This window comes from Leuciscus leuciscus, assembly GCF_965113295.1.
Source record: "Leuciscus leuciscus genome assembly, chromosome: 2".
NCBI lineage: Eukaryota > Metazoa > Chordata > Actinopteri > Cypriniformes > Leuciscidae > Leuciscus > Leuciscus leuciscus.
The window spans coordinates 946,879-962,347 of NC_138726.1; the positions used below are offsets into that span (position 1 = coordinate 946,879).

Below are 15,469 nucleotides of genomic sequence, written 5' to 3' on the forward strand. Positions count from 1 at the left end.
CACACCAGAACGAGTCAGTGAAGCGGGAAAAACGCCAGAACGAGTCAGTGAAGCGGGAAACACGCCAGAACGAGTCAGTGAAGCGGGAAACACGCCAGAACGAGTCAGTGAAGCGGGAAACACACCAGAACGAGTCAGTGAAGCGGGAAAAACGCAAGATCTAGAAACGCGTTCTTCAAAAGTTCAACTTACAAGCGTCGCGTGTTCAGAACGTGACGTCACGCACGAACACGCTCACACTGAACAACAAAGGAGAAGTAGCACAGAAGAGAAGTGTGTGTGTGTGTGTGTGTGTGTGTGTGTGTGTGTGTGTGTGTGTGTGTGTGTGTGTGAACCGGGAAGTTTTACCTCGAGCACGAACATCATTTACACACAATACAGCAGAATAGAGTTCAGATCAATAGAGTTTGACTCCAGGAGGAATTCATTTGAACAAAGCAACAAACACAATATTATGCTTTCCTTTTAATTTTCAAAAATACAAAAACAAAACAAAGAAAAAAATTAAAATAAACACAAATTGATTCTGTAAGGGTTTTACTGTACAGTTCATTTTACACTGACAATATTTACAGTAGAAAGTCAGGATGGGACATTTGCTGGTCTTTAGAGAGCATTGCACCAGAATTATTATTATCATTAGTGTTTGTGTCCTGCTTTACCGAAAGAGAAAGATTGTACATTTTGTAATAATAAACGAACAAAACTCAAATTATGCTTTAATTTTTTTTACATTTTATTTTTTTAGCTCTAATTACATTTTCATTGATCGAAAGCTAAAAATAATTCATCTAAAATAAGTCTTTCTAGAGAGCATTGCACCAGAATTTCTATTGTCGTTAGTGTTTTTGTCCTGCTTTTTAGAAAGAGAAAGATTGTACATTTTGAAACTCAAATGTATGCTTTAATGCTGCCCTCTGAATGGGTTCGGCTGTAAAAGTGTTCAGTTCACTAACTTAAAAAAATTGTAAACCTGTTGCCTTACATTTATTAAGTAAATAAACGTAATGCCTAATTGAAAAAATGAAGTTGTGTGAACTTGACAATTCCACATTACTTAATTATTTCGATTAAGCATTACGTTTATTTACTCTAGGCAACAGGTTTCGTCAATTCCTCAAACGTTAAGACAACTGGTCACTTTATACAGTGTGAAAGCAACTGAAAGGCCTCTGAAATCTCAGCTCTACGGGGAATTACATTTTCATTGATCGAAAGCTAGAAATAATTCATCAAGTTGGATTCAGGTTTAATCAAAAAGAGCCCAGAATTTGCTGGACACTTTCTAGAGAGCATCGCACCAGAGTCTTTATTGTCATTAGTGTTTCTTTGTCCTGCTTTACAGAAAGAGAAAAATTTTACATTTTGAAACTCAAATTATACTTTATTGCTGCCATTTGAAAACAATTGAAGGGCCTCTGAAGTCTCAGCTCTACGGGGAATTGATCAAAAGCTAGAAATAATTCATCAAGTGTGATTCAGTTTTTCTCTAAACCAGCCCAGAAACTCTCAGGAATGAGTGTAATAATACACAGCGTTGCTGGCGTCAGAGAGAGCGGTGGAGATCAGATCAGGCCCTTGAGGAACATGAGGAACATGAGGAACCCCGTAAACCAGATACTCATCCGTCATCGGACCCGGATCAGGATCAGGATCAGGATCAGGCATGTTGTGTTTGAGTGAGGATTCCTCGTACTGACGCTTGGAGAACACATCTACAGTCGAAGGGAACGCGTGATGAGAAGAAGAAGAGTTATAAACACAGAGACTCTCGTTATAAAGCTGCTGTGTGTCAGTCATCAGACTGAGCTGCGGATCGGTGTGTGTGTAGACGGTGTGTGTGTCGCTGTGCTCCTGAAAGTGTGTGTATCTGCATGATGACTGGTGTCCGGTGAATCCCATCGGAGTCGAGCTGAAGGTCTCGAACGCTTGGCTCTCGAAGTACGCGGGAAAACCCGGATCGGCCGGACCGGACCGCAGGAACGCCGAGTCCAGGCGTTTCACTCGTTTCACCGGTTTGCGACGACGGGGACGATATTTGTAGTTGGGATGATCTTGCATGTGTTTCGCTCGCAGGCGTTCGGCCTCCTCCACGAACGGGCGCTTCTCCAACACCGGCAACGACTTCCACAACTTTCCTAGAAATAACAGGAGAGTCCGGATAATAACAGGAGAGTCCGGATAATAATGCATTTCAGAGGCTTTTAAATGAGTGGATAACACTTTACAATAAGGTTCATTAGCTAACTAATATGGACTAACAATAAGCAATATATTTGCTGTTCATTGTTTGTTCGTGTTTGTAACTAATGTTAGGAAATACAACCTTTGATTTTAACGTATTAGTAAACGCTGAAATTAACATTAACGAAGATTAATAAATGCTGTAGAAATGTCGTTCATTCTTAGTTCATGTTAACTAATGAACCTTATTGTAAAGTGTTATCATAAGTGCTTGATTCTCTACACTGTAAAAGTGATCAGCTGACTGAACTTAAAAAAAGTGAGGAAACCTGTTGCCTTGAAATTAAGTAAATAAACTTCATGCGTAATTTAAAAAATGTTGTTATGTGGAATTGTAAACTTTTCTCATAACTCAATTATGTAAGTTAACAAGTCCACATAACTCAATTTGTTCAATTACGCATGGTTTATTTTGTTTAAGTTGAAGTTCACTTTTTTAAGTTAAATCAACTCATCACGGTTTACAGTGTACACATCTCCAATGTAAAAAAAATAAAACGTAAAAAAAGTAGCTGCCGTAAAGTTTTACGTACAATCAACTTGGTTGTTTAATTTAAATTACATTAAACTGACTTAAAAAAAATGAGTTGAATCTTTTTTTAAAAAGTTGAAATCTGTTTAACTCATTTTGGTGAGTTAAAGCAACAGAAACATATGATGTCTCAAATTATTGATCATTTCATTTTTTACAGTGAAAATTAAGCAAAATATCAGGATAAAGAGCAGGATAAAAAAAACAGTTCCAGAATGTATGTCTTTTATTACAATTACTGATAAATCATTTGATTCCACATGCAAATCACATTATTATAAAACAACTAAATATTATATTTGAACTGTCAGCATTGCTTATTCACTAACAACTGGTTTAACTTAGAAGCTGTATCGATTCACAGCTTAAAAAGGTATGTTTCTGGTCAAATGTAGCCTAAGTAATACCACACACAATATTGCACTATAAAAGAGTGTAGAAACTGTTGCATGAAATATTTTAAACATGTTTAACTCATGAAAGGAGCTGTAGGCTGCATCTCACTTTACACATTCATGTCGTATGATATTAATATATGACATTAGATTCTCCTTTTATTTCACCTTGGGTCAATGATAAACTGAGTATGGCAAAGTCTGCGTTCTTGTTTTATTTTGATGCATATTTCCCACATTACTATTTTTAAAGCTGCATTTATATGCAATTTGACTTTGAACAATCCAGCTTGGAAGTAATTATGAAGACAAAGCTTGAATATGTGATTTGAATAATTCTGTTTTTGAACATCAGCTGCTGATTTAATGAACCTCTCTGTGTTTAGTAAAATAACAGACATGTCTCTACTCACCGAGTATTTTGCTGAGCTCTGCGTTGTGCAGGTCCGGGTTTTTCAGCGCGAGCCTCTTCCTCTCATCTTTCGCCCAAACCATGAACGCGTTCATCGGCCTGCGGACGCGCGCCTCGCTCTTTCCGCGCGCGGGAGTCTCGCGCTTCGCTTTGGCGTCCGAGAGCGCGTGTAGCGCGTCCACCTCCGGCCACGCGCACTGCAGCGCGCCGGGCATCATGACTGAGCTCGTGCCTCGGCTCAGGCTCGGGTCAGGCTCGGCTCGTTATTGGCGTATCCCGCATCGGGACTGCTCATCTCCTACTCGCGGCGCGCGCGTTTCTCTGGTGATCACCGGTGATAAACTAGACTGTGTGTGGCCTGGAAACTTCCTTCACTGAATGTCCTCTGCTAGGTTCCCTTTGCTGAGCGCATACAGTATATTCAGCTGTAAGGTCAGAAGTGCACACAGCTTTAAACTCCACCAATGGTGACCCGTGTGGGCGGACCGAACCGAGCCGGGGAAGGTGTGAGAGATCCGCGTTCACAAACACTGCGCGTTCACAGCGATTCTTCCCCCGGGACATTTCACTTTTCGGCAGGACTTTATATTCAAAGAATACAAAGCCTGTGAATAATCACATCAGCTGACATAGCATATGTTTTGTGCATAGTGAAAAGTTCTTATGGTTCCCGTTTGCGCGTTTGTTTATGACTAAAATGCGTTGCATAGCTCGTGATTTAACTTTTACTCAAGCATTATACACACTTTTATTTTCTTTCTAGGAGGCATATGCTTAAAACCAATGTGTTAGTATGTGTTAAGACCCTTTTTATTTGTCATGATGATAAAAAAGTTCGAGCGTAAAAGCATGTGAATAGTAAATCAGCCCGATCTCATGATTCACCATGCACAACACATATGCTATGTCAGGGGAAGTGCGTATCTATAGCATGAATTTTATTTCTCGTGCCATTTATACGCCACAAATAGTTTTTGCGTGCATATGATACACACACACCTAATCCTACCCAAGGGGTTTATAGTGCGTATCATTTGCACGCAAAAACTATTTTTGGCGTATTTATGGCACGAGAAATAAAATTCATGCTATAGATACGCACTTTCATGAGATCGTGTTGGAATAATCACATCACCTGACAAAGCATATGTTTTGTGCAGGGTGAAAAGTTCTTAGTGCTTCTGTTTGCGAGTGTTTATTTAACTTTTGCTCAAGGACTAGAAACTTTTATTTTCTCTTCAAGCATAAAGACTTTAAAAAGATGGGCTTACATCATAGCTATTCTACATAGGCCTATTATTTAAAGAAGCTAAATTAAGAGTTTGGCCGCAAACGCGCAAAATAATATTCATCGCTAAGTGGACGTGAAATTGTAAAGCGATTTAACTTTTAATTCGCGAACGTTTAATCGTTGGTTGTCGCGTATTAAGAGTTAAATGTTTGCATTACGGATGCGATAAATGTTTGGTTTAGGATTAATATCCTGCCAGAAGATTTAACCTGAATTTGCAGACAGTAGGAGGAGGATTGTCACACACTGATAATGAAGAGAAAGGTGTTGCATTGTATTCAGTGAAGGAACTCTCATGCCTTTGAATTAAGAGGTAGTCGCTGAATATTAAGTAGTTGTTATGTAATGCAATGTTCTTCTTCAAACTTGAACTGGCTTTACTTACAGTACAAAACAGCGAGTGATATTTAAAATCTTGAGTTTAAAACGAGACTGTACAGTGTTTGGTTTAAACATATCTAATGCAATGTATATTAATAATATTAATATCAATTATTTTAACATTAAAAACAGCAATATTATCAGACCCCAATATTCAATAAATAGTTTGTTGCCTCAGTAAAGGGTAATACAAGGCTTGTTGAGGCTTATTGCTTAAATGAACGCTGTAAAATGTGCATGCAAATGTTCACGTTTTGAGAACTAGCATGTCCCTGTCTGCTCGTGTGCCGTGTTACTGGAGCAATTGGGAACTTTACTAAAACCACATCCTATTTCTGGTCAGCTTGATTTGAATTTTTTTACTCTCTAACTCTTTGTGTTATAATGGCTTAGAAGAGCATCATAGACATAAGCCGCTCCGCATGTAACGCCCTCCATACTAGCACTGTAATACATCAACTATTTTACTTGTGAAGAACCAGTGGGCCATATGTGTGTGTGTGTGTGTGTGTGTGTGTGTGTGTGTGTGTGTGTGTGTGTGTGTGTGTGTGTGTGTGTGTGTGTGTGTGTGTGTGCGTGTGCGTGTGTGTGGTGAGTGCGAACACATATACAGCTTCCGTCTGACTCATGTAAAGTCCCCCGGCACACAGGAGCCAGTGCTATTGTGTAATTCCCCACAAAGGCCTGCCTGGCGACAGTGTGTGCGTTTATTCATAAATGTGAGTCTGTGTGTAGAGCTGTCTGTGCATGGGGGACAGGGTGTGTGTGTGTGTGTGTGTGTGTGTGTGTGTGTGTGTGTGTGTGTGTGTGTGTGTGTGTGTGTGTGTGTGTGTGTGTGTGTGTGTGTGTGTGTGTGTGTCTGAAGGCTCCAACGCCAAGGACAGGAAGCAGTTTGTGAGGGACAGGAAATGCAGGCTGAAGCACTATAGTCTAGATAAGGGTGAGAGACCTCTCCCATACACACACACACACACACACACACACACACACACACACATGCACACACTCATATAAATGTGGACATTTTATAAACTTTTACTGTTTTTATATACATCTAGTTGTACGTACTAAAACATAACCCAGACAATGTTTCACATTTTTCCAACAAAACAAGTTTTTTTAATTAAATTTTCTCTAATAAGGACATCCCTAAAGGGAGGCTACAAATGTGTCCCCAAAGTTGGTACACACACCCCTCACTCCATCCCAGTCTCCCCTCCGCCTGGTGCCCTACAAACATGTTAACACTCCCCAAAAAAAAAAGAAAAAGAAGAGCTATAAATGCATAACGGGACCCGGTGTTATGAAGGCCAGTAATAGAGAGAGAACCCAAATCAGGCTCGACGTCGATATGATGATCTCAGGTTTATTTATATAGCACATTTCATACACTATGGTAATTCAAAGTGCTTTACACAGAAATAAATTAAAATAATCACAAAATAAAAGCAAGGAAAATTAAAACGGTTATAAAATAAATAAAAAGAGATATGAAGATTATACAGGTATAAAAGGAATTAAAAGAGTAAAAAGATGATACACAGATAAACTTCTCATCTGGCGAAACACCAGTGTATCATATTTTTCACAGCTCCCAGTTTTAATGTGAGATTTTCCCATGTTGATTGTACTCTGTCTGTGGTGTTCTTTTGGCGCGCTTAAGTAATCTATTGTACGTCTTCAATAGATCCGATTTTTCCCTAAAATCGGACAGGAAGAGTTTAAGGAAAGTGATCCTGCGATGATCTGAACCCCATCCAGAACACGATTTCAACCACAAGCTCCCCTTAGATTTATAAAAGCCCCCCCAAGTTGTGTGTCCTGGCGCCGGGACTGACCCGAACGCAGGAGAGGCCAGTGGGCTTGTTTTGAGGGTCAGAGCCAGTAGTGCACACCAAACCAATAGCATGGGCAAATCAGATAACACAAGAGTCCACAAAGAGGAAATGGTTGACAGATGGAGAAACCAGGGAAACAGGTCAGGAGTAGATAACTCAGGCCGCGTGTCCACCACAGCGTGTTTAGCTGAAAACGCCTAGCTTTGGGCGCTTGAGAGCGTTTTGGTAGTGCAGCATTCAGGGTCAGGGTTCAAGGTGGGTCAGAGACCATAATCAGGCTGACAAGACCAGTCAGGGAAAACAGGCAGCAAATCCTGAAGCCAATAACAGACAAGCTGGCAGAGCAAAAGGCTGAATGCTGAGAGAACAAGGGCAAACAACGCCAGGGAACAGCACACACAAGAGGAATTAATAATGGGGAAATGAGGAGGGCAGGGCGAAGACACGGGGAAACCGGTCCAGAATACCCCAGGATGGGTCACAGTATCTCTCCTCAGACATGTTCCTCAGCCTGAAGAGGCTCCCTGACCACATTCAGCGGAAGGCCATGGATCTGGAAGACGTGGTCTACGACGCCAGCGCTGTCTCCTTGGCAAAGCGGAGCTTAGGGAGGGGAATAAAGTGGACCACCTTAGAAGAGCGATCCATCACAGAAAGGATGAAGGAATTGCCACTGGACATGGGAATGCCTGTGACAAATTCCAAGGCAAAGTGGGACCAAGGACGGAGGGGGATGATGAGGGAGGCATGTTGGACGATTTATTCTGGGCACAGACTGAGCAGCCAGTAACAAACTGAATGGAAGAACACCAATATTGCTGGCATATGGCATTTGCTGGCATTTCAGGTTCCTCTTCAATCCTGGACGACAAGCCTTGACGAGTGGCTCCACAGGAGGGCAGGATCAATTTAGGCACAAATAATAGGTTCTCAGGGCATCTCCTGGGCACGTCAGCTGACAGAAGGGTCTCCCTGACCCCCGCTCCAGTGTCCTGACAGCTGACACCATCCATTGGTGGGATGGTGTCACGGATCCGCCTCCTACTACTGTGAAGCCTTGATTGGGTCTACACGGATCCACCTCCTACTACTGTGGAGCCTTGATTGGGTCTACACGGATCCGCCTCCTCCTACTGTGGAGCCTTGATTGGGTCTACATGGATCCGCCTCCTACTACTGTGAAGCCTTGATTGGGTCTACACGGATCCGCCTCCTCCTACTGTGGAGCCTTGATTGGGTCTACACGGATCCGCCTCCTACTACTGTGAAGCCTTGATTGGGTCTACACGGATCAGCCTCCTCCTACTGTGAAGCCTTGATTGGGTCTACACGGATCTGCCTCCTCCTACTGTGAAACCTTGATTGGGTCTACACGGATCTGCCTCCTCCTACTGTGAAGCCTTGATTGGGTCTACACGGATCCGCCTCCTCCTACTATGAAGCATTGATTGGGTCTACACGGATCCACCTCCTCCTACTGTGGAGCCTTGATTGGGTCTACACGGATCCGCATCCTTCTACTGTGAAGCCTTGATTGGGTCTACACGGATCCGCCTCCTCCTACTGTGGAGCCTTGATTGGGTCTACACGGATCCGCCTCCTCCTACTGTGAAGCCTTGATAAGGTCTACACGGATCCGCCTCCTCCTACTGTGAAGCATTGATTTGGGTCTACACGGATCCGCCTCATCCTACTGTGGAGCCTTGATTGGGTCTACACGGATCCGCATCCTTCTACTGTGAAGCCTTGATTGGGTCTACACGGATCCGCCTCCTCCTACTGTGGAGCCTTGATTGGGTCTACACGGATCCGCCTCCTCCTACTGTGGAGCCTTGATTGGGTCTACACTGAACATCAATCACACGGCAAACACTAATACTTTTTCATATACTGTCTTTCTATGTATAACAGTTCTATCTAATAACGTATTAGACAGGACTGTTAGACAGATCGTAAACTAATGAACATGGAGAATGCGAACACTGAGCTCAGGCTCTGGCGTTCTCAGCCCCGCCAAAATAAAGGTCCGACGCGCTGTCAAAATAATAGTCACAACAAAAAGCGCAGCTTATTAGCGGGTAATGTACCTATTTATATACCCGAATTGGCAGACCAGAGAGCAGCAAGCTCAAAGTCCTCACAGAGGAGCTGGTCAACAGTGAGTGGTTTACCTGAGTCTGGAGACGCCAGCGCCGGGTGATTCTATAGCTATACCTGCTAACATCCGCATTAAAGACATTTAAAATAATTTTAGCTCAAAACTCACTTACATGTTTGAATGCCTTCTGTTTGTGATCTGATGTTGATTCTGATCACCGTATAAGGCAAAAAATATTAGGAGCAATGCAAAGGACTGCGCGCTAAACATTACCATAGTAAACATGGTAAATATGACCGCTTGAAGAAATCAGACAAATCATAAAGGCTATCACAATCATGTTTTTATTTTATCTGTCAGTACGTCTCATCTCTTACTGGACAATCTGATTAACCCTAACCCTAACCCTAACCCAAAGCAACTTTTTTTTTCGAGAGCTTCCTCTGTTTCTCTGACTGAAAATATCACTGCACTGGGAGAGATGCTAAAGATCCTCAGGTCGTATTTTTGGTGGTATATTTGTAGAAATTATCATTGTTTCTAAATGTGATGTAAATATGTCCTGTAACAAATAAACAGAAACAGACGTGAATAAGTAAGTGTGTCCTCTTTCTTTTCTGAAATAACGGTAAACCTCTTTATTTCTGTGTGACTAATGTGCAAATTTGACACAAATAAATTCATTATGATCAATGTATCACTTTTTATTGTAAACCTGTGGTAAAACATTGATGTTATGGTTTTAAATCTTTAAGTAGCCTAAACAACAAAAATGCCAGCAAACGGTCGCTTTATCATGTTCGTTTTGCGATCTTGCTGTTTCCAGTGATTTCTTTCTTATTAGTTTTCTGATAAAACTTCTTTTGATTTGGTGAAACTTTTGTTGGTGAAACGATGTGTTTGTGTGACGTTGTTCCAGAGAGGCGTGTTACGGGCGTGTTTTAGTGAAGCGCTGTGGAGCTTCTGGCACGACAGGGGAAACACGGCAGGTTTTGGGCCCGGTGTTCCAGACCTGAGGCTATTAGCCCCGCCCGCCAGTTTAAAGTCCGGCTTACACTGGCCCGACAGGGGAAACGCAGCAGGTTTTGGGCTCGGTGTTCCAGACCCGAGGCTATTAGCCCTGCCCGCCCGTTTAAAGCCCGGCTCGCACTGGCCCGACAGGGGAAACGCAGCAGGTTTTGGGCTTGGTGTTCCAGACCCGAGGCTATTAGCCCCGCCCGCCCGTTTAAAGCCCGGCTCGCACTGGCCCGACAGGGGAAATGCAGCAGGTTTTGGGCTTGGTGTTCCAGACCCGAGGCTATTAGCCGCGCACGCCCATTTAAAGCCCGGCTCGCACTGGCCCGACAGGGGAAATGCAGCAGGTTTTGGGCTCGGTGTTCCAGACCAGAGGCTATTAGCCCTGCCCGCCCGTTTAAAGCCCGGCTCGCACTGGCCCGACAGGGGAAACGCAGCAGGTTTTGGGCTCGGTGTTCCAGACCCGAGGCTATTAGCCCCGCCCGCCCGTTTAAAGCCCGGCTGGCACTGGCCCGACAGGGGAAACGCAGCAGGTTTTGGGCTCGGTGTTCCAGACCCGAGGCTATTAACCCCGCTCACCCGTTTAAAGCCCGGCTCGCACTGGCCCGACAGGGGAAACGCAGCAGGTTTTGGGCTCGGTGTTCCAGACCCGAGGCTATTAACCCCGCACGCCCATTTAAAGCCTGGCTCGCACTGGCCCGACAGGGGAAACGCAGCAGGTTTTGGGCTTGGTGTTCCAGACCCGAGGCTATTAGCCCCGCCCGCCCGTTTAAAGCCCGGCTCGCACTGGCCCGACAGGGGAAACGCAGCAGGTTTTGGGCTTGGTGTTCCAGACCCGAGGCTATTAGCCGCGCACGCCCGTTTAAAGCCCGGCTCGCACTGGCCCGACAGGGGAAACGCAGCAGGTTTTGGGCTCGGTGTTCCAGACCCGAGGCTATTAGCCCCGCCCGCCCGTTTAAAGCCCGGCTGGCACTGGCCCGACAGGGGAAACGCAGCAGGTTTTGGGCTCGGTGTTCCAGACCCGAGGCTATTAACCCCGCTCACCCGTTTAAAGCCCGGCTCGCACTGGCCCGACAGGGGAAACGCAGCAGGTTTTGGGCTCGGTGTTCCAGACCCGAGGCTATTAACCCCGCACGGCCATTTAAAGCCCGGCTCGCACTGGCCCGACAGGGGAAACGCAGCAGGTTTTGGGATCGGTGTTCCGGACCCGAGGCTATTAGCCCCGCCCGCCCGTTTAAAGCCCGGCTCGCACTGGCCCAACAGTGGAAACACGGCTAATGCAGCCCAAGGCAGGCCAGAGACAGTAATCCGGCAGAGAGGGAGGTCAAGACGGGCAGAAAGCCCTGAAGCCAACAGGGAAAAACACTAAACAATCTGACAAAGCAACAGGCTGGCTAACAGCGATCTGGTACACAACAGCACACACAAGGGGAGTAAATAGGGCAGAAAGTAAGGAGGATAAGAAGGGAGAGAAGGTGAGGCAAATACACTTATAATAAAGGAACAAAGGGGGCAGGCGACATGAAGAAGCTGTACACATATTTTGTTTACATATACTGCTAACATTATTTAAAAAAACAGTTAAAAATCGGCAGAGTTGTTATTGTTTTTTTCTTTTAATAAAACAAATGCCACTTGTTTAATATTTTGTTTTCCGATTCCAATTAAATATTGCCTCATGAAAATCAATAGCCTTTTAAAGTATGTCCATTTTGACCCTATCAAAGGGTTGCCAACCATGCAGGAAAACACTGATTATTGCAATAGTTAATCATTTTAATGAGCATTTGTGTAAAGAATAGGAATAGCACACATTCTTTAAATCCGAGAGAGAGAGAGAGAGAGAGAGAGAGAGAGAGAGGGAGAGAGAGGGAGGGAGAGGGAGAGAGAGAGAGAGATGAGAGAGAGAGAGAGAGAGAGAGAGAGGGAGGGAGAGAGAGAGAGAGAGAGAGAGAGAGAGAGAGAGAGAGAGAGAGGGAGAGAGAGAGAGAGGTGTGATATAAGCTTGAAAAGAAACAGTGAGTGAGCGAGAGAAGAGTGAGAGTGATATATTGGGTTTTAACTGCCCCATTGTTCTCCTAAATGACCTGGGAACTGTGACCTGAGTTTAGCTTTGGTGAGAAAATGTCGGAGTCAGATATTTTAGGCACACAGACTCAAACACAGACAGATCAAACACTGAATATTGACTCTGACTTTATTGAGTGAACCGCTTTGATTCAGAGATAGACACGTTTGAATAAAAGTTAATCATCATCTGTCCGTGTGCATCAGTGTGTGTGGAATCGATCTCATAAATCTATGTGTGCCATATATATGACCAGTTTGGGTACTAATGAAAAAAAAAAATTTACACACATTCCTCACACACACACACACACACACACACACACACACACACACACACACACACACACACACACACACACACACACAGAGAGAGAGATAACGAGAAGTGATTTCACATTTTAGCCCTGTACTGACTTCCTATGAGTGTGTGAGCTGAGCTTCCCTGTTCTGATCTCTGCACAGATCGAGTGCTTGTGGCTCAAACACACACCTTCACTTATACAGCTGGTTATAAATAATTATTATTCCCTAATTCTAACCCACATCCAGAAAACTAAAAAAATATGGCTAAGTAGGCTCACACACACACACACACACACACACACACACACACACACACACGCTCGCTCACACATACACATACACACACACACACACACACACACACACACACACACACACACACACACACACACTAACACTCATACGCTCACTCACACACACACACACACACACACACACACACACACACACACACACACACACACACACACACACACGCTCACTCACACATACACACACACACACACACACACACACGCACACACTAACACTCACACCTCACATACTCGCTCACACACACACACACACACACACACACACACACACTCACACACACACACACACCACAGTTTTAGGACACCATTAGGTCACTTGATGGAGTTTTTCGGTTCCTTGCCACTGTTGCCTTTGGCTTGCTCAGTTGGGGATATTTTGGGGATATTTAATTTAATTTTATCAATCAATAAATTCCTCTTGAAACAAACTTTGTTGTATTATTTAAATGTAATACTGTGAAGCTGCTTTGATACAATCTGTATTGTGAAAAGCGCTATACAAATAAACTTGACTTGACTTGACTTGACACACACGCACACACACTCGCTCACACACACACTTGCACATACACTCACACTAACACTCACACACACACACACACACACACACACACACACACACACACACTCGCTCACACACACACTCGCTCACACACACACTTGCACATACACTCACACTAACACTCACACACACACACACACACTCGCTCACACACACACTTGCACATACACATACACTCACACTAACACTCTCACACACACACACACACACACACACACACACACACACACACACACACACACACACACACTTGCACATACACTCACACTAACATCAGTGTGTGTTGGCTGGTTGCTAGGGTGAACCAGGTGGTTGTTATGTGGCTGGTTGCTAGGGTGTACCAGGTGGTTGTTATGTGGCTGGTTGCTAGGGTGAACCAGGTGGTTGTTATGTGGCTGGTTGCTAGGGTGTACCAGGTGGTTGTTATGTGGCTGGTTGCTAGGGTGAACCAGGTGGTTGTTATGTGGCTGGTTGCTAGGGTGAACCAGGTGGCTGTTATGTGGCTGGTTGCTAGGGTGAACCAGGTGGTTGTTATGTGGCTGGTTGCTAGGGTGAACCAGGTGGTTGTTATGTGGCTGGTTGCTAGGGTGAACCAGGTGGTTGTTATGTGGCTTCTTCATGGCCCAAGTCCAATAAGCCTAATTCCAAGTCTCCCTGATTTCTGTTTCCCTCCTTTAAATAAAGTGTCTTATGATATTATTAGCCATGTGTTTTTGAGGCATCATTCAAAAGTATTTTTTCTCTGCCGGGTCTCATTTATATGTGATGTATGTGTGTGTGTGTGTGTGTGTGTGTGTGTGTGTGTGTGTGTGTGTGTGTGTGTGTGTGTGTGTGTGTGTGTGTGTGTGTGTGTGTGAATGGTCCTGATGTCAACACTTGGTTTAAATGTCCTGAATAGACCTGATCCCACAGAAACCTTTATCAGATTATTATTACAATAACACGCGCGCTATCAGTCGAGCACAGGCTAAATCTGGCCCTTAACAACAATAAATTATGAGTCCAACATCATTCCAACTACAACAAATAGACATAAAAAACTGAATCAGTGGAACAACTGAACTTTAACCATATTTAAAAAGCTTTTAGTTTATCCCTGCTTGCTCGTATTAAAGCCCATGTTTAAAAAGAAACTTGCTTTGCTTGTTAAGGGGAAATATTCCAAAAGTCCTAAATAACCATATTCATATACAAGACATCAACACAATTTACTTAATTACTACATTTTTAATAGATAAATTGAAGGTTGTGTTAAAAATGTCCATATTTCTGCAAAATGGTAAAGAACTTGAGTAAAGTGGCACAGTTTACCCCACTCTCTCCAACCAACACGAAATAGAATATACATTTGGAAATAGTCTTCAGGTTCAGACTAAAAACTATAATTAGCATATGTGTAGTTCCTAATTTTAACAGGCGAACTCTCACACACACACACACACACACTGTAAAGACAGTGTTGGGCTGGAGTGTAGACAAGAATCAATTTTATTTCCAAGATAACACTAAGACGGAGGCTTTGACATTGTATGTAAATGCAGAGACAACACACACACACACACACACACACACACACACACACTGTGCACTCTCTCTCTCTTTCACACACATACACACACTTGCTCTCTCTCTCTTTCTTAAACACACACACACACACACACACACACACACACACACACACACACTTGCACTCTCTCTCTCTCTCTCTCTCTCTCTCTCTCTCACACACACGCGCGCGTGTTTTTCAAAAAACATCAGTTATTATGATTTATAAGCTGTTTTCCTCATGAGGTCAAAAAATGTCCTCACAGGGACATGAATTTTGGATATTGCCATCTTTCTGTGGACATTTTGTCCCCATAATGTAGGGTTTACCAGGACAACACACACACACACACACACACACACACACACACACACACACACACACACACACACACACACACACACACACACACATATTTTAAGTTTAGTCTCAAACTGAAATCTCCAGTGATATTTTACAGTATGATGAG

General features: G+C 43.7%; 1 protein-coding gene across 1 annotated transcript; it reads right to left on the reverse strand.

The window, feature by feature from the left end:
- Positions 1-452: 452 nt before the first annotated feature.
- On the reverse strand, positions 453-4,177 carry sox17 (SRY-box transcription factor 17). The gene is made up of 2 exons (XM_082162528.1): positions 3,585-4,177; positions 453-2,138 (listed from the first exon to the last, which is right to left on the reverse strand). The coding sequence occupies exons 1-2, from the start codon at positions 3,799-3,801 to the stop codon at positions 1,510-1,512; spliced, it is 846 nt and encodes a 281-aa protein (XP_082018654.1). The 5' UTR covers positions 3,802-4,177; the 3' UTR covers positions 453-1,509.
- Positions 4,178-15,469: the final 11,292 nt, after the last annotated feature.